The sequence below is a fragment of the Copadichromis virginalis genome, linkage group LG20 (assembly GCF_057382275.1).
Source record: "Copadichromis virginalis isolate Kocher_CV1m ecotype Utaka linkage group LG20, C_Virginalis_male_GT1.1, whole genome shotgun sequence".
Taxonomy (NCBI): domain Eukaryota; kingdom Metazoa; phylum Chordata; class Actinopteri; order Cichliformes; family Cichlidae; genus Copadichromis; species Copadichromis virginalis.
The window spans coordinates 35,042,593-35,061,065 of NC_140637.1; the positions used below are offsets into that span (position 1 = coordinate 35,042,593).

At 45.0% G+C, this 18,473-nt stretch overlaps 1 protein-coding gene across 4 annotated transcripts in view; it reads left to right on the forward strand.

The window, feature by feature from the left end:
- The first annotated feature begins 2,157 nt into the window (after window positions 1-2,157).
- The window catches only part of rgs19 (regulator of G protein signaling 19), a 45,321-nt gene continuing 29,005 nt past the window's right edge, over window positions 2,158-18,473 (forward strand). Inside the window, exon 1 of one of the 4 annotated variants that reach the window (XM_085443847.1) lies at window positions 2,158-2,373. In XM_085443847.1, coding sequence (XP_085299973.1) covers window positions 2,266-2,373 — 108 coding nt within the window. In that variant the 5' untranslated portion in view covers window positions 2,158-2,265. The remainder of the gene's footprint in view (window positions 2,374-18,473) is intronic. The other 3 variants (XM_085443848.1, XM_085443849.1, XM_085443850.1) reach the window with 3 other exon arrangements.

Here is an 18,473-nt window from a genome sequence, read left to right on the forward strand (position 1 = left end):
AGATCAGACTAAACCTGATCTGAGGCCAGCAGGTGCAACCAGCTGATGTTCTCAGATCAGATATTAATGTTTATAGTTCAATAAAACTAAAGCAAGTGTAACAGTGTATATTAAACACTGATGTCCATCATCAAACACAAAGACTTTGGAACACTGAGGGATCTTCATGACACTATTTTTCAGAGATCTGATTGGTCAGCAGACTGTGATTGCTTACCTTCTATCTCTAATGTGGAACCACATCTCAGAACTTTGATAGAAAATACAGATTATTGAGCAAAGGAGGCTCTGCCCAGACACAGGAGCTGCAGGAGACAATGTTAGCTCACTGAGACTTCTCCCACTGGGATGTCTGACAGTTTACTGCTGCAGAGTCACAATCAACACAACAGAGTAGTGCTGTGCGTGTGTGTTTGTGTGTGTGTGTGTTTGTGTCCAGGTTTCACTTCCACCTTGGCCTGTGCAGCTTTGTAGATAAAAAAATAGAAGAGTTGGTTGGACTCTGGTTCTGTGAATGTGGCAGATGAGTTAAAGTTGCAGTATGTGTGTGTGTGTGTGTGTGTGTGTGTGTGTGTGTGTTGTTTCTGGATGTTTCTCTGCTTTCACTGTTGAGTCAATCTGACCCAAACAGGATGTTCATGCAGAGACTTGATTTTTCTGCTTTTCCAAACCTTTAATTTGTCCCCATAATTTCCAAAAACAGATATTTGCATATGAATAAACATGTGTCTGGCTGTGCAGGAAACTCTGGTTTATGGTAAAACAAACCATACAAACAATGCATGCCTCGAGCTCTGAAAACCACACACACTGGAAGCGAAACAGAGCTGAAACATGGACATGCCTTCACTTAGTGCAAAGTCAGGGGAGAACCAGTGTAGGCGGAGCTAACATGTTTAGTTTTTATTGGCTGTCAGATATGTCAAGTTCTGTGATGATGACAGGAGACATTTGCACCTGAGCAATAATCAGCCCTGTTCTGAGCTGATGCTCTCAGGTGAGTTACATTCATAAACTGACCCAGGATCAGCTGTTTGAGCTGATGTTTGCTGCAGAAACAAACCTGCATTAAACACTGCGAGCGTGTCAGAAACTCAGTGTGCATTGTCAGTGCCCTCATGTGGTGACAGGGTAAACTGCACAGTGTGCTGGTGGCAGCTCACCTGTGAGTCGGTGTGTGTCAAACAGGCTGAGAACACCTGAGAAAGACTGCCTGCTGAGTCAGTGAGCAGCAGAGCAGCTGCAGGTGGTGGAAACAAATTTGATATCAGAAACACAATGCAGGCTGGGTTCAAAGGTCACCCTAATATCAGTCAGTGAAGGCTGCTGCCAAAACACAGCCAGAGGCAGGAAAGGGTTTCCTGTTTCCTGCAGCTGTGGTTTACAAATGTGTGGTGTGTGCACTCATTCAGTGTTACACAGGTGAGTCAGTAACTCCACCTCATCTGTGCAGCAGTTAAAGGCAATGATCAGTGAATGGAAACCAGGAAGGAAATCAATTCATAAAAACTTCCCATCTTCCAGCTCGCTCTTTGCCCTCTCCTTGGTGGATGGCGCCCCCTGCTGTTCACCGTGTGTGTCTGTTTGCAGAAGCCACAGGAAGCTGTCCAGCTGGTTCTTTGACGGAAAAGTTATTCAAGCCCGCAGCATCTCCATTGAAACAGAAAACTCAGGACTAAACATGACTTTCTGACCCCCCTCCCACTTTAAGCTGTAGGGACATTTGTAACAATATCAGCATCGAAACTGAACAATGATTTAAAGACAAGGTAAAACAACAATAACAACAAAAACAGGTGTGTAGGCAGTGACATCACCGAGGCTATTAGTTATCTCCGTTATCTGATTGAAATAAACTGCTCTCTGATATTAATGCGCTGGCCAGAGTTTAAACACCGGATCAGATACAAATGTTTCCTGTTTTACTCAAACGTCGTGCTGATACAGCTGCAGGAGTGTGTGTGTATTACTGGACAGGTAGGTGTGGTTTGCTGTCTGGTGTGTAATAACTAACCGCGTGCTTCAATAACGTGAGTAAACAGTTGATAAAGTTTTTTTTCAACTCCAGCTCTCTTGCCTGCATGGACGTTATGTATATGCGCATGCGCCGTGGCGCCCGTGTCCGTCAGGGCGGTGATCTCTCTCCTGTTCTGCGTGTCTCTCTCTCTCTCTCTCTCTCTGTGGGAAAAACCCAAGTAGGAGGAGGACTCCTTCCTCTTCTCCGTCTTGTTCTGCTCCGGCGGCGGTGAGCTCTGATTGGAGTAAATGATAAAAAGCTCCCGGTGCGCGGCGGTGAAGGCAGACAGACGCACGCGGATGTGTCTCCGGAAGCGCAGCGGAAGCCGCCCCGCGGACCTCCTTCAAGCCCAGATTGTGAGTATGAGCTGCAGAGGAGGGGGCGGGGAGCGCGCTTTCACTTCAACCCCCGTGCGGGCTCCCGTCCGCGGCCACGCTGCTCCTCCCTCCCCCCCTGCCAACGAGCGGCCAGTGTGCGGGGGTGGGGGGAGAGGAGGACCCGTGTCTCCTTTCCTGCTTCCTCTCTCAGTGACATTGGACCGACAGCTCTGGGGGAGGAGTGAGGAGAGGAAGGCAGCTCTTTAGTCCTCTTTCCTTCACTCCGTGCTTGTTTCCTTCAGCTCTCATGTGTGCCAAAGACCTGCGGAGGCTCAGTGAGGAAGGCCCGGTGCAGACCAGCAGGGACAAACTTTAATGGGTTAGAGCGGACTTCTGTTCTCCTGCTGTGACAGATGTTCTGGTGTTGTTAGCCATGTTTTGGCGTTCTGACAGAGGTTCTGTTTTCATGAAAAGACGTTCTGGTGTTCTAGCGGAGGCTACGATGTTCTGACAGATGTACGGACAGATGTTCTGACAGATATTCTGGTGTTGTTAGCCATGTTTTGGCGTTCTGACAGAGGTTCTGCTTTCATGAAAAGACGTTCTGGTGTTCTAGCGGAGGCCACGATGTTCTGACAGATGTCCGGACAGATGTTCTGACAGATGTTCTGACAGACATTCTGGTCTTCTAGCAAAGGCTAAGATGTTCTGACAGATGTCCGGACAGATGTTCTGACAGATGTTCTGACAGACGTTCTGGTGTTCTACTGTGAACGGTATGATATGGCCAAAACAATCCATAAATCCAAAATACTCCCCAAAAAAGGGCACACACAGCTTGGCCCAGACTGCAAGGTCCTCATGGTGATGTGATCTGCCTGACACATCATGTCTGTTAGAAATATTGGGGTAGCTCTCTGGGGTGGCTGTGGCTCAGGTGGTAGAGCAGATCAGCTACTGACTGGAAGGTTGGTGGTTCGATCCTTGGCTTCCCAGGTCTGCATGCCAAGTATCCTTGGGCAAGAACCTAAAACTAACCCCAAGTTGCTCTCCGATGCATCGGAGTGTGAATGTGTGTGAATGCTTAGAGTACAGAAGGAAGTGCTTGTATGAGTGGGTGAGTGAGGTCTGTTGTATAGATTGTATAGAGCGCTTTGAGTACTCCGGAAGAGTAGAAAAGCGCTATATAAGAATCAGTGCATTTACTAGAGCAGGGCGATATGACCAAAAATATTTATCACCATATACATTTGAAAATTTGCGATAACGATATAACTGACGATATAATTGACACTAGACAAAATACTTTACAACTCCTCAACTTTATTAGTGCAAAAAAAAAAAATCAATGTATTTTCACTTAAACAAGCAGCTGTTTATGTGCATTAAAGTTATATAAAAATGTAACAGTGCAAATTCCTCGCTGACAGTTTCACCAAAAGGCGTTTCCAGTGGAAACTGGCCGACATATCCTCAGCATAACCATGTATAATATCCACAAAACTGGTTCTGGTGTTCTAGCAAAGGCTAAGATGTTCTGACAGATGTACGGACAAATGTTCTGACAGATGTTCTGACAGACGTTCTGGTGTTCTAGCAAAGGCTAAGATGTTCTGACAGATGTCTGGACAGATATTCTGACAGATGTTCTGACAAACGTTCTGGTGTTCTAGCAAAGGCTACGATGTTCTGACAGATGTACGAACAGATGTTCCGACAGACGTTCTGGTGTTCTAGCAAAGGCTAAGATGTTCTGACAGATGTTCTGACAGATGTTCTGACAGACGTTCTGTTGTTCTAGTGGAGGCTACGATGTTCTGAGATATGTACGGACAGATGTTGTGACAGATGTTCTGACAGACGTTCTGTTGTTCTAGCGGAGGCTACGATGTTCTGACAGATGTCCGGAGAGATGTTCTGACAGACGTTCTGGTCTTCTAGCAAAGGCTAAGATGTTCTGACAGATGTCCGGACAGATGTTCTGACAGATGTTCTGGTCTTCTAGCAAAGGCTAAGATGTTCTGACAGACGTTCTGGTGTTCTAGCAAAGGCTAAGATGTTCTGACAGATTTCCGGACAGATGTTCTGACAGATGTTCTGACAGACGTTCTGGTGTTCTAGCAAAGGCTAAGATGTTCTGACAGATGTCCGGACAGATGTTCTGACAGACGTTCTGGTGTTCTAGCGGAGGCTACGATGTTCTCACAGATGTCCGGACAGATGTTCTGACAGATGTTCTGGTGTTCTAGCAAAGGCTAAGATGTTCTGACAGACGTTCTGGTGTTCTAGCAAAGGCTAAGATGTTCTGACAGATTTCTTGACAGATATTCTGAAAGATGTTCTGACAGACGTTCTGGTGTTCTAGCGGAGGCTACGATGTTCTGACAGATGTACGGACAGATGTTCTGACAGACGTTCTGACAGACCTTCTGGTGTTCTAGCAGAGGCTAAGATGTTCTGACAGATGTTCTGACAGACGTTCTGGTGTTCTAGCAAAGGCTAAGATGTTCTGACAGAAGTATGGACAAATGTTCTGACAGATGTTCTGACAGACGTTCTGGTGTTCTAGTAAAGGCTAAAATGTTCTGACAGATGTTCTGACAGATGTTCTTACAGGCGTACTGGTGTTCTAGCGGAGGCTACAATGTTCTGACAGATGTACGGACAGATGTTCTGACAGACGTTCTGGTGTTCTAGCAAAGGCTAAGATGTTCTGACAGATGTCCGGACAGATGTTCTGATAGATGTTCTGACAGACGTTCTGGTGTTCTAGCGGAGGCTACGATGTTCTGACAGATGTACGGACAGATGTTCTGACAGATGTTCTGACAGACGTTCTGCTGTTCTAGCGGAGGCTAAGATGTTCTGACAGTTGTTCTGACAGACGTTCTAGTGTTCTAGCAAAGGCTAAGATGTTCTGACAGATGTCCGGACAGATGTTCTGACAGATGTTCTGACAGACGTTCTGGTGCATTAACAAGAGTTCTGTTGTCATGAAAGACATTCTCATTAGGGGTGGGTTTTTATAATCGATTCATCGATTAAAATCGATTCTGGCTTGGATAACGTAAAATCGATTCATTAAAATCCTGAATCGATTTTTTAATATAAATTTATTTTGTCCGAAATGCCAGAATCTCTGGTGACATCTCACAAAATTTCAAGAACCACCAAACAGTAAATGAGAGCAGGTACAGGGATTCTGCACATAGACTTAAACACACAGCGCGACCCGCGGATCAGAATCAGTTAGATGTCGCCTTTCTCACAGTCGGGGCTGAAAGCCGACAGCTCGCTGATCCGGGTCCGCGCTTTGTGTTCACGCCCTTTATGCGCTGATTCTAAAGCTGTTAGTTTGATCTCTCTCCAAACAATATTGACCGAACCAGCAGCAAAAGAAGATCCAAACGCTTCACATAAACATCGTCATGAATTCACTCTTTTACTGTTTTGCTTCCATTGCGATGCGCAGCTCTCTCTCTCTCCCTCTCTCCCTCTCCCTCTCTCCCTCCCTCCCCCCCCTCTCTCTCGAACAGTTTCGCTTTCTTCATTATTCGCTTGCTTGTTACGCACAAGTCTACTGTTGTTTACAGCGCTGTCGGCCGCTGTTTTTTCCCTTTTACATTCTTCCGAAAAGAAAACCTCATTTCTGCTGTTCAATACTGAACAAATTTAAACTTTTTAATATTATTCAAAATGCAAAATGCTTAGCCGTGTGTCTAATAAAACCGCTGTAACGTCAGAGGTAATGTTCATTAATTAATGGTTTTCTTTCGTTTTTGATGTACTGCAGAATATTTTTATAAAATCCCAGGCCAGGAAAATCACCTTCATGTTTTTCTGTGTTTTATCTTCAGCTACTTTGACACAAAGGCCTCTGCTGTGACGCTCACAGCTTGGATAAAGTCTTGCGAGTGTCAGCTTCCTTTTTATAGATACAAAAATATGTAAATGTTCTGATCTGAATTATACTTCTGACTGTCAAAATTTCCCAGATTTAAATCGAATCGAATCGAATTAAATCGAATCGTGGATCGAATCGATTTGGGACCTTGTGAATCGGAATTGAATCGATTCTAGAAATCAGTGACGATACCCAGCCCTAATTCTCATGTTCTGAAAGATTTTGACCTTGTAAGAGAGGCTCTGAAGATCTGACGTAGGTTCTGGTGTTCTGACAGACGTTCTGGTGTTCTAGCAAAGGCTACGATGTTCTGACAGATGTACGGACAGATGTTCTGACAGATGTTCTGACAGACGTTCTGTTGTTCTAGCGGAGGCTACGATGTTCTGACAGATGTCCGGACAGATGTTCTGACAGACGTTCTGGTCTTCTAGCAAAGGCTAAGATGTTCTGACAGACGTTCTCGTACTCTGACAGAGGTGTTGATGCCGCTGATGCTTTAGTGTTCTGACACAGGTTCTGTTATCAGGAAATATGTTCTGGTATTCTGACAGAGGCTCTCATGGATAGATACAGGAGCCTGATAAAGAGTCCAGTCTACAATACACAACAAGACACGACACACTTAAAGGTGCCATCTTATACTATAAGATTTAATACATTTACAACAGTGTTTTTTTTTTGTTTTTGTTTTTTGCCTGTCCCGTTTGGCTCTTTTGCATCAGAATTGTTGTCTAAAGGCAAAGAAAGATGCCCAATGGATTTACTTTACCAAATTGACCATCCCAGCCTTGCCGTAATGGTCCATTTGATTCACCTTTTATTGTTTATTTTATTTTCACTTACTGAATACGGGACAGACTTGACTGGGGGAAAGAAGGGGAGAAAGAAAGAGGGAAAGAGAAACAGCTGAGAAGAGGGACGGGGGAGAAGGGCAAAAAACAAAAACCAACAGAATGAGCAGAAAAAAAAAAAAGAAATAAAAAATGCATCTATCAATCACCTGGGTCACCTGCTGAGAAAGAAAAAAGAAAACAAGCAGAAGAGAACAAGAGTAATAGAATAAACAACATCACAATGATCTATGGGAATATGACAGTAAATACTAAATATTAAACATTATTGTGCAGCACATAAGATCAACAGAACACAGTGTGCTTTGAGGTAGGAGCCAAAAAGGGTGTAGTTTGTGGGTGTGATCACCCATGTGTACACCTGTGAGCATGGACGCGCTTGTTTTTTTTTAAAAGGTTCCTTCATGTAATGATCTGCTAGAGGGTGTGGGGGGGCCACAGCCCCGTCCTCCAGGGCATGAAGCAGGTATGGAGGAGATCAAAACTCCAGACATCCAGAGGCCCCCAGAACACAAGAGACCAAGGAAGACCAACAGAGGGGCAGCCGCGCCACTGTCCCAGAAAGAGCTGAGGAGAGTCCCAGATGAGGGCTCACTCAGCAGCCGCGGAGCAGAAGCCAGGGGGAGTTGCAGTGACGCACCCGTGAGCTCCGCCGGCAGCCAGCCGTGCCTGAGTGACCGAGCCCCAGGCCGAGAGGCCGGGGGCACCCCACCTCCGAAGTGGCCCGAGCGAGCCCCAGGCTCCAGGCCCCGATAAGCGGCCGCCAAGGAGTGAGCCGGTGTGTACCTGGACGCCCATCCCCGGACACAAAGAACCACCAACGCACCGATGTCTGAGGGAGTCCGCCACTGGCAGGGGAAGTGGTGGTAGGGGGAGATAGGCCTCCAAACCTTGGAGGGCCTAAGATGTCCCCAGAGAGGTGGCGCCTGACACCCAGCCTGACATATAGACACAGAAATACAGGCACACACATTTACAAACATCCATTCCCACCCTCATGCTCTCATATGCACTTACTCCACACTCAACCAACGTGGAGACAGACATAAAGAGACGCTGTACACACGATCACACTCCCCAAGCGTACTCTACAAACCGGGTCTAGGTACCCTTGCCCCTGGAGGGGGAACTGCACCCAGACCCAGGTGGTATTACCTTTTTCCCTGCGGTGGGGGGAGGCAGACCGCCCCGACTCCGCAGCAGCAGGGAGGCCCCACACTCCAGACCGCAGTCGGACGGCCAACTCCTCCTCCTAGCCCCCCCGCTCCAGCAGGTCGCAGAGAATGGGGGTGAGAGAAGACTCCAAACCTCCCTCCACCCGCTCATTGTAGTGTTGATGCATGTGTGTTCTAAGGTGCATTTAAAACCCAGGAGGGCATGGAGCTACCTGCCAGAGAGCAGCAGGTAAGCGCATGGTCCCTCCTGCTAGCCCTCAATGCCTACGTGTATTTAACCTTGAGAGGTGGACAACGACGCCAGGGGTGGGGTGTACACCCTGATGGTACTTTGGACTCCGTGTATCGTGCCCACCCCCAAGATCCTATATGTATGTGTAATGAGAGTGTGAGTAATGTGAATGTCCAAGTTGTGGGATAAAATTGAGGCAGAGGCAGCCAGAAGGGGACGGGGGGGGGGGGGGGGTAGCCTCCTCTGCACCCTGGTGACATACCCCTACTCCAAGGTCCTGCATGTGTTAAAAAAGTCCAAATAAAGTTAGTTAAACATGGTAAAATTAAAACTGACATTTTATAACAGAAGTGCAAACAGCATTCAAAAACTTTTTGTGCACTACCAGTTAGGGCTGCTCAATTAATCGAATTTTAATCACGATTACGATCTGGGCTTTCAACGATCATTTTTTTTTTTTTTTTTTTTTTGAGAATTATAGGCGCTTTCAACGATCATTAAAAATGACTGAGCCGATTATTAGCCCCTCCCTCATTTATCTGCGACACCTTAAAGGCTGGTCTGTGAAAATATTGTCGGGCATAAACCGGTCCGTGGCGCAAAAAAGGTTGGAGACCGCTGATTAAGAGGACCCGAGGGAAGCTCGGAAAGCTAAGCAGGAGTTATTTGGAGAGGAGAGAGTGACTGCCGTTGGTTGAAAAGAGAGGTAAAAAAAAAACTTCAGTGGTGTTGCACACTATTTTATATTATTTTTTAAAGTCATTATTCAATACATTGTTATTGTTAACCCTTTAAAGCCGGTCAGAGCAGCACGCTCCGTGTTGTGTAACTATTTTTAAATCCCTGTAGAACCTGAACCGCGTAAGCTAGCACAATAATTTGTTTTGCATATGAAACCAGAGGAGTTGTACTTACATCTTATGCCATCAGCTTGTCCTCCGTCACGATTTCCTTCCACATATAGTTTTGCAAAAATTGCATAAAAAGCGCTTGCAGGAACAAAAACATAATATTCCAGAAACACGCTTTGCCGATCCGATCAGCTGTTCGTAACACTTCCCACAGTGAGACAGACGTCAGCGCGAACTATCGCATGTCCGCCATTTCCTGCCCGAAACCGGAAGTGACGTCATTTTCGTGGAAAATTTAGTTTTTTTTTACTTGTAGGCCTTAAAAGCCTATACTGGTCATGTTTGACTTTTCTGAATAGTTTCTGGGATGCTTAGAACTCAAATTGCACTGCTGGAAATAGTTTATTTTGATGCACCTGCTGTTTTCTTTGCAAATTTGCATCATAGGATTGTTTTTTGTTTTTCCTGCAGTGTATAAAAATTGCTGTATCTCCAAAATAAAACTATGAAGACACTCAAAATAAATTTCCTGTTGTTGTAAACTATTTTTTGCAACTTTTTTGTATTTAAAGTTTTGAGGGATAAGCCTCTTAAATTTCTCCAAGTAGAAATATATGTAAAAAAAACAAAAACGATTTTCAATTTTTTTGTAGTTTATTGCACTTTTTTGCCATTAATGTAGTTACTATGGACTTAATGCATACATATTATTAAAATATGGGCTATAACAGTTGTATAGCAACTTGAAATGCTCCCACAAATGGCACTACAACATGTAAAAAAATAATATAAGCTCTGGCGGACTTGGTTCTATAGTAGGTCTTAAAGGGTTAAATAAATATCGTCAAATAATCGAGATCTCAATTTCAGTGAAAATAATCGTGATTATCATTTTTGCCATAATCGAGCAGCCCTACTACCAGTCGAACGTTTGGACACACCTTCTCATTGAATGGTTCTTCTTTATACAAAAAAGGGTGAAATAACTCAGAACCGTGTTTTAGATTCTTGGTAACATCCAGCCTTTACTTTGATTCCTGCTTTGCTCACTCTTCTCATTCTCTCCATGAGCTTCATGGGGTCGTCTCCTGAAATGGTTTTCCAACAGTCCTGAAGAAGTTCCCAGAGATGCTGAGCACTTGTTGGCCTTTTGCCTTTACTCTGCGCTCCATCCCAATCCATCTCCACTGGGTTTAGGTCAGGTGACTGTGGAGGCCTCACATCACTCTCCTTCTTGGTCAAACAGCCCTCACACAGCCTGGAGGTGTGTTTGGGCTCATTGTGCTGTCCTGGCATGTGTCTGCAGGATGCTGTGGTAGCCATGCTGGTTCAGTTATTATGGTTCTTGCCATAATATGAATTCTAACAGTTGTCAAATAGGGCTGTGTTTGACAACTGTGAACCCTGACAGGCACACCTGTGAGGTGAAACCATGTCAGGTGACGACATCATGTAGCTCACTGAGAGAAGGCCGAGGGTTTGCAATCAGCAAAGCAAAGGATGGCTACTTTCAGAATTTAAAATATAAAACACATTTAGTGTTTTTATCAATCTTTCTTTGCTACATAATTCTATAAAGCTCGATGCATATATTTGACGTTTGTATCTACAATGTGTAAAGTAGTAAAAATACAGAAAAACCATTCAATGAGAAGCTGTGTCCAAACGTTCGACTGGTAGTGTAAATGTAAGAAAAACACCTGTGTGAAGCTGAAGTTTATTTATTTAGCACATTACCAACAGTCCATGCTGCACAAAGTGCAATGTAAAATACCACTAAAATAAGATGCACAACAGTGATGCAGGTAAAACATCGAAGAGAGGAAAAAAAATAAAACAAGTAAATAAAAACAACAACTAAGGCTGTTAAAACCAAAATGTTTAGGTCAACGTGTGTTAAAAGCCAGACCATAAAAATGTGTCTTTAGTGATGATTTAAAATGTTAGTGTTTGTGCAGGTCTAATATTAAGACGAAGACTATTGCAGAGTCTGGTTCCTGCCACAGAGAAGCCTCTGTCACCACCACACTTTAGTCCAGGAGTAGTTAAGGTTAGTTCTGACCTGGACCACACGGTCCAACAACAAGAATGCAGAGTTAAGAGAATATCATTAACAACCCTTCAAAGTGCCGTCTCTGTGTTGTGTACTGATTTAAAACAAGATTGAAACTTTTCATCGATCTCATTAAGACCGAGGTAAGCCTGCAACTGTAAACTGTAAATAGACCAGTTTCTCCAGAACTTTTGAAAGAAAGGGAAGCTTTGAGATTGGTCTGTAATTGGACAGAACAGTTGGGTCCAGATTGTGATTTTTAAGACGAGGCTGAACTATAGCTTGTTTAAAACATGATGGGACACAGCCTGTAGCAAGGCAAGTGTTGATTAATCTGTGGATAAAAGCCCAACAGTATTAAAAGTATTTTTAAGCAGATTTGGAGGAAGCCGATCTGATGTGCAGTGTGATGATCTTCGGTGATGAACTACCACAGACAGTTCACTCAAACTGAGACAGCTGAGCACACAGGAGGAACACTGAGGTCTGAGGCAGGGGGCGACCAGACATAAGAAACTTTATCAGTAAAAATGCTGAAAAGTCATCAACTATACATCTGACATCACCACATGGACAAAAAATCAGATTAAAACATTATAAAGTACCTGAGGCTGTTTGTGGACACCAGGTTTGAGACAAGCTGAGTGTTTGCAGTCTGTGCAGCCTCTTGGTAAGCAGAGACACAAACATGAAGCCTATCGTTTTTCCATCTCCTTTCAGCGTGTCTGCAGTCACGTCTAAGGCTGTGCGTATGTTCATTCAGCCATGGCTCTGATAATGGCTCAGCACGCACAGTCCTGAGTGGAGCGATTCAGTCCAAGATTTAAGTGCAGGTTGAATTAAAGATGTCAGAACGTCCTCAGCGCTTTCACAGCTGGAGTTCATTTTTCCACAAACCATAAACGCAATAGAAAACTTAGGCGCTATCAAAGTATTAAGGGCTCGTCCTTTGTGGGCTACAGTGCACGGCTTATCCACAAACAGCCCAAAGTTAAAGTGAACAACTCAGGAAAATGATCAGAGACGTGCACGTAGAGCAGGGCGATATGACCAAAAATATTTATCACGATATATATTTGAAAATTTATTTATGTATATTTATATATTTGAAAATTGATGATAATGAAAATTGTGATAACAATATAACTGATGCAAGACAAAATACTTCACAACTCCACAACTTTATTAGTGCAAAAAACCCCATTAATATATTTTCACTTAAACAAGCAGCTGTTTTTTTATGTGAATTAAAGCTGTATAACAATGTAACAGTGCAAATGCAAATTCCTCGCAGACAGTTTAACCAAAAGGCATTTCCAATGGAAATGGGCTGACATATGCTGAGCATAACCATGTATAATATCCACACAAGTTAAAAACTGGCGCTTTGCAACATGGAACTGCAGTGTGCCAAATAAACAAGTCAAATAGGTATTTTTCGGACCATAAGGTGAACGGGATTATAAGAAAACCAAACAGTCAAACTTGACTCATTCTTCTCGCTTCCTCCACGTCTGTACCATTGATTCATTAATGTTGAATTCTCTCACAGCTGCTCTAGTCCCATGTTCTACTAGTCCCTACTAGTTCTACTCTAGTCCCAAGTTTGAAATCCACTTCATAAGCAGTCTCTTAACAGGAGCCATTTGTGGTCCTTATACACACACACTACTGTAATATTATGTTGAAGCACAGTACGTATCACTCCGCGAGGCTCCTGCCTACAATAGCCGTAATGCTCCAACAATCCATCAGCTGGTGCGCCTTCGTCGCTTACCAAAGGCGTACTAAAACATTTTTGACAGATTTCTGCATGTACCACATAAAATCGGTTAGAGGTCAGTAAGCACAACCAGAATTCATACATAAGGCGCACTGTTGATTTTTGAGAAAATTAAAGGTGTTTAAGAGCACCTTATAGTACGGCAATAACGACGGCACGCTTGCATGTTCTACCAAAAACTGTGCTTTGTTGTGTATCTGACGGATGAAAGCTAAACCAGTTCCACACTAGAGGTGGGAATCACCATACATCCCACGATACGATATTATCACAATACTTAACTCACGATACGATATTATTGCAATTTTTAAAAATATTTTGTGATATTCAGATTCTGTACATAAAGGTAAACTTTATCAATATTCATTTTATCTAATATCAAAGTCTCGCACTCAGTCTTTCTCTCATTTCAGTTTTATTGTTGACAAACTGAACAGTTTGTATTACAGTCTAGTCCAACTTAACTGAATGCAACCATCTGGTGCAATTACAGCTATTCTGAACTATGAAATTTATTCTTGCTCAGAAAAAGGATCAACATGCTCTGAAGTCAGAGCCAAGATGGCGCCGCGGATGGTCGCCCTGGTGCTTCAGTGCGTTACTTTTGTTTTGTTTTTGTGCATTTCTTCTGTTTCTGGGCACTCCTCTGGATACTCGTACACCAGAGAAGAGCTTCTTAACTACAGGACTACAACGCCTGTGGATTTATTTCCAATATTTGTCGCATCTGCGGCAGATTTACTGCTGACTCTGACCAGGAAAGCGAGACGCCGAAAGAGAGGGAAGCGAGCCGGCGCACTCGTGCGTTTGAGGAGACGCGGACTGCGAACTGCTCTTCCTGGGATCTTCCTTTCTAATGTACGCTCACTCGGGAATAAGATTGACGAACTGGCCCTGATGAGAAGCATGAACAGAGACTTTGCCTCCTCCTGTGTCTTATGTTTTACGGAGTCGTGGCTCAGTGAGAACATCCCAGACTGCGCGCTCAAGCTGGAGGGCTTCCATCTGCTGCGCGCGGACCGGCAGGCCGCTCTCTCCGGTAAGTCCAAAGGTGGAGGTGTCTGCTTCTACATCAATAGTGGCTGGTGCACAGATGTGACAGTGATTGCTCAGCACTGCTCTTCCTCTCTGGAATATCTTTTTATCCACTGCAAACCGTTTTATTCTCCGCGGGAGTTTGCTTCATTCATCCTGGCCGCTGTTTACATCCCGCCAGACGCAGATGCGCAGGCAGCTCAGTGCGCACTCGCGGAGCAGATTCTCCACACGGAGCGGACATTCCCGGACTCTCTCATCATTGCTCTTGGGGACTTTAACAAAGCCAATCTGAGCCATGAGCTTCCAAAATATAAGCAGTATATTAAATGCCCGACCAGAGAGGAGAGGACATTGGACCACTGTTACAGCACGATCAGCGGGGCCTATCGCGCGGTGCCCCGCGCTTCACTCGGACTTTCTGACCACGTCATGATCCACCTAATCCCCGCGTACAGACAGAGGCTGAAGCTCTCCAAACCTGTCGTGAGGACTAAAAAACTGTGGAGCAACGAGGCTGTGGAGGAGCTTCGCACGTGTTTGGAGACCACAGACTGGGACACATTGAAGGCTGCTTCTAACAGCTTGGACGAGTTTACGGACACTGTCACCTCCTATATCCACTTCTGTGAGGACAGCATTGTGCCATCACGCACCAGGGTGAGTTATAACAATGACAAACCCTGGTTTACTCCTAAACTCAAAAAGCTGTGGCTGGAAAAGAGAAAGGCGTTCAGAAGCGGAGACAGGGACTGCTACAGAGAGGCCAAGTACAGGTTCACTAAAGAAGTGGACATTGCTAAACATCAGCACTCTGAGAAGATGCAGCAGCAGATCTCAGAGAATGACTCGGCCTCTGTGTGGAAAGGTTTTAGGAATATCACAAACTACAAGCCTAAAACCCCCCACTCCACTGATGACTTGCTCTTAGCCAACACCCTTAACGACTTCTACTGCCGTTTTGACGAGCCATCAGGCAGCCTTCACACCTCCAACGGCCCCAACAATAGAGGCACTTTGGACACTAATTCCCCCACCTCTCCCCCCTCCATAGAGCCATCACCACCTTCAAACCGTTCACCTACAACACCCCCCTCCTCACCCCACACAAAAGAGGATTTCACACCACCTCCTCCCACCACAACTCTTCATATTCATGAAGCAGATGTGAGGAAGCAGTTTAAGAACCTGAATGCTCGGAAAGCTCCCGGCCCAGACGGTGTGTCTCCTGCCACCCTCAGACACTGTGCAAACAAGCTGGCCCCAGTGTTTTCTGGCATTTTCAACTCCTCACTGCAGGCATGTCATGTGCCTGCCTGCTTCAAGTCCTCCACCATAATCCCTGTCCCCAAGAAACCTAGGATCACTGGACTAAATGACTACAGACCCGTGGCTCTGACATCTGTGGTCATGAAGTCTTTTGCGCGCCTAGTTCTCTCCCATCTCAGGACCCTCACGGCCCCCCTCCTGGACCCCCTGCAGTTTGCATATAGAGCCAACAGGTCTGTAGACGACGCCATCAACATGGCCCTACACTTCATCCTGCAGCATCTGGACTCCCCAGGAACCTACGCCAGGATCCTGTTTGTGGACTTCAGCTCTGCCTTCAACACCATCCTTCCAGACCATCTCCGAGACAAGCTTTCCCAGATGAATGTGCCTGATCCCATCTGCCGGTGGATCACTGACTTCCTGACGGACAGGAAGCAGCATGTGAGGCTGGGAAAGAATGTCTCGGACTCCCGGACCATCAGCACCGGCTCCCCTCAGGGCTGTGTTCTTTCTCCTCTGCTCTTCTCCCTGTACACCAACTGCTGCACCTCCACCCACCAGTCTGTCAAGCTAATCAAGTTTGCAGATGACACCACCGTTATTGGACTCATCTCTGACGGGGATGAGTCTGCCTACAGGAGGGAGGTTGAACGTCTGGTGTCCTGGTGCAGCCACAACAACCTGGTGCTGAATGCCCAGAAGACAGTGGAGATTATTGTGGACTTCAGGAAGCACACAGCCCCACTCCCCCCCATCATCCTGACTGACACCCCCATCACCTCTGTGGACTCATTCCGCTTCCTGGGTACCACCATCACCCAGGACCTGAAGTGGGAGCCCACCATCACCTCCGTCATCAAGAAAGCCCAGCAGAGGATGTACTTCCTGAGGCAGCTGAAGAAATTCAACCTGCCAACACGGACGATGATGCAATTCTACACTGCAATCATCGAGTCCATCCTCACCTCCTCCATCACCGTGTGGTACGCTGGAGCCACTATCAGGGACAAACAGAGACTGCAGCGTGTTGTGCGCTCTGCTGAGAAGGTGATTGGCTGCAGACTCCCATCTTTGCAGGACCTGTACACCTCCAGGACATTGCGGCGTGCAGCTCGGATCTCAGCTGACCCTTCTCACCCTGGACACAGTCTGTTTGACCTGCTCCCCTCAGGCAGGAGGCTCCGGTCCATTCGCACCAGAACCTCTCACCATAAGAACAGTTTCTTCCCCTCTGCTGTTGGACACATGAACAATAACCATATGACTGTTCCCACCACTAACACATGACCCTACGCTGTGTCGCTGCATCATTTCATGTTTGGCACTGATCACCACCTGCACTCATGTATATATCTTTCAACGTAGCACTCTTAATTCTTATTCTCATGTATATATCTCATGTATATCTCATGCACATATCTTCCCACGTAGCACTTTTAATTCTTATCCCTACTTTTATTTTTTTCCATGTCTATTTAAGTGCTATTTATGACACTATGTTTGCACTGAAGCACCGCAGCAATTTCCTAATGTTGTAAACCTGCTCAACATTTGGCAATAAACCCCATTCTGATTCTGATTCTGATTCTGAAAAACTTTTTTGTAACAAAATATCGATTCCTGCTGTCCCTGTATCGATACATTATTAGCAAACAAAATATCCCGATACTACACAGTATCGATTTTTCCCCCACCCGTATTCCACACCACTGAAGTTTCAGCATTTTTACAAACCAGTTCTGGTTCATCGTTTCATTCAACGATCCACTTTCGCCCTTCTCATTCTCCGTCGCCGCCATGTTCATATGAAAACAAAGGCACTGCGCATGCGCGTTTTACCCATATTCTATCACGATATTTTATTTTCTCATCGTTGCCCAACATTATACTGGTGTTACTGTGAACAGTATGATATGGCCAAAAAAATCCATAAATCCAAAATACTCCCCAAAAAAGGGCACACACAGCTTGGCCCAGATGTGGCTCACATCTGCAAGTTTTACAAAGACTGCAAGGTCCTCATGGTGATGTGATCTGCCTGACACATCATGTCTGTTAGAAATATTGGGGTAGCTCTCTGGGGTGGCTGTGGCTCAGGTGGTAGAGCAGATCAGCTACTGACTGGAAGGTTGGTGGTTCGATCCTTGGCTTCCCAGGTCTGCATGCCAAGTATCCTTGGGCAAGAACCTAAAACTAACCCCAAGTTGCTCTCCGATGCATCGGAGTGTGAATGTGTGTGAATGCTTAGAGTACAGAAGGAAGTGCTTGTATGAGTGGGTGAATGAGGTCTGTTGTATAGATTGTATAGAGCGCTTTGAGTACTCCGGAAGAGTAGAAAAGCGCTATATAAGAATCAGTGCATTTACTAGAGCAGGGCGATATGACCAAAAATATTTATCACCATATACATTTGAAAATTTGCGATAACGATATAACTGACGATATAATTGACACTAGACAAAATACTTTACAACTCCTCAACTTTATTAGTGCAAAAAAAAAAAATCAATGTATTTTCACTTAAACAAGCAGCTGTTTTTTATCTGCATTAAAGTTATATAAAAATGTAACAGTGCAAATTCCTTGCTGACAGTTTCACCAAAAGGCGTTTCCAGTGGAAACTGGCCGACATATCCTCAGCATAACCATGTATAATATCCACAAAACTTAAAAAGAGGTTATACACACACAATACGGTAATATTATGTTGAAGCACAGTACGTATCACTCCGCGAGGCTCCGCCTACGACAGCCGTAATGCTCCGACAATCCATCAAGCGGTGCGGCTTCGTAGCTCAGCAAAGTCGTACTGAAACATTTGACAGATTTTCGAGCGCCGTGCACATAAAATCGTTTCGAGGTCAGTAAACACAACCAGAGTTCATACATAAGGCACACGGGATTATAAGGGGCGCTATCGACTTTCAGGAAAATCAAAGGATTGATTTTAAGTGTGCCGTATTTTCCAAACAACACGGTA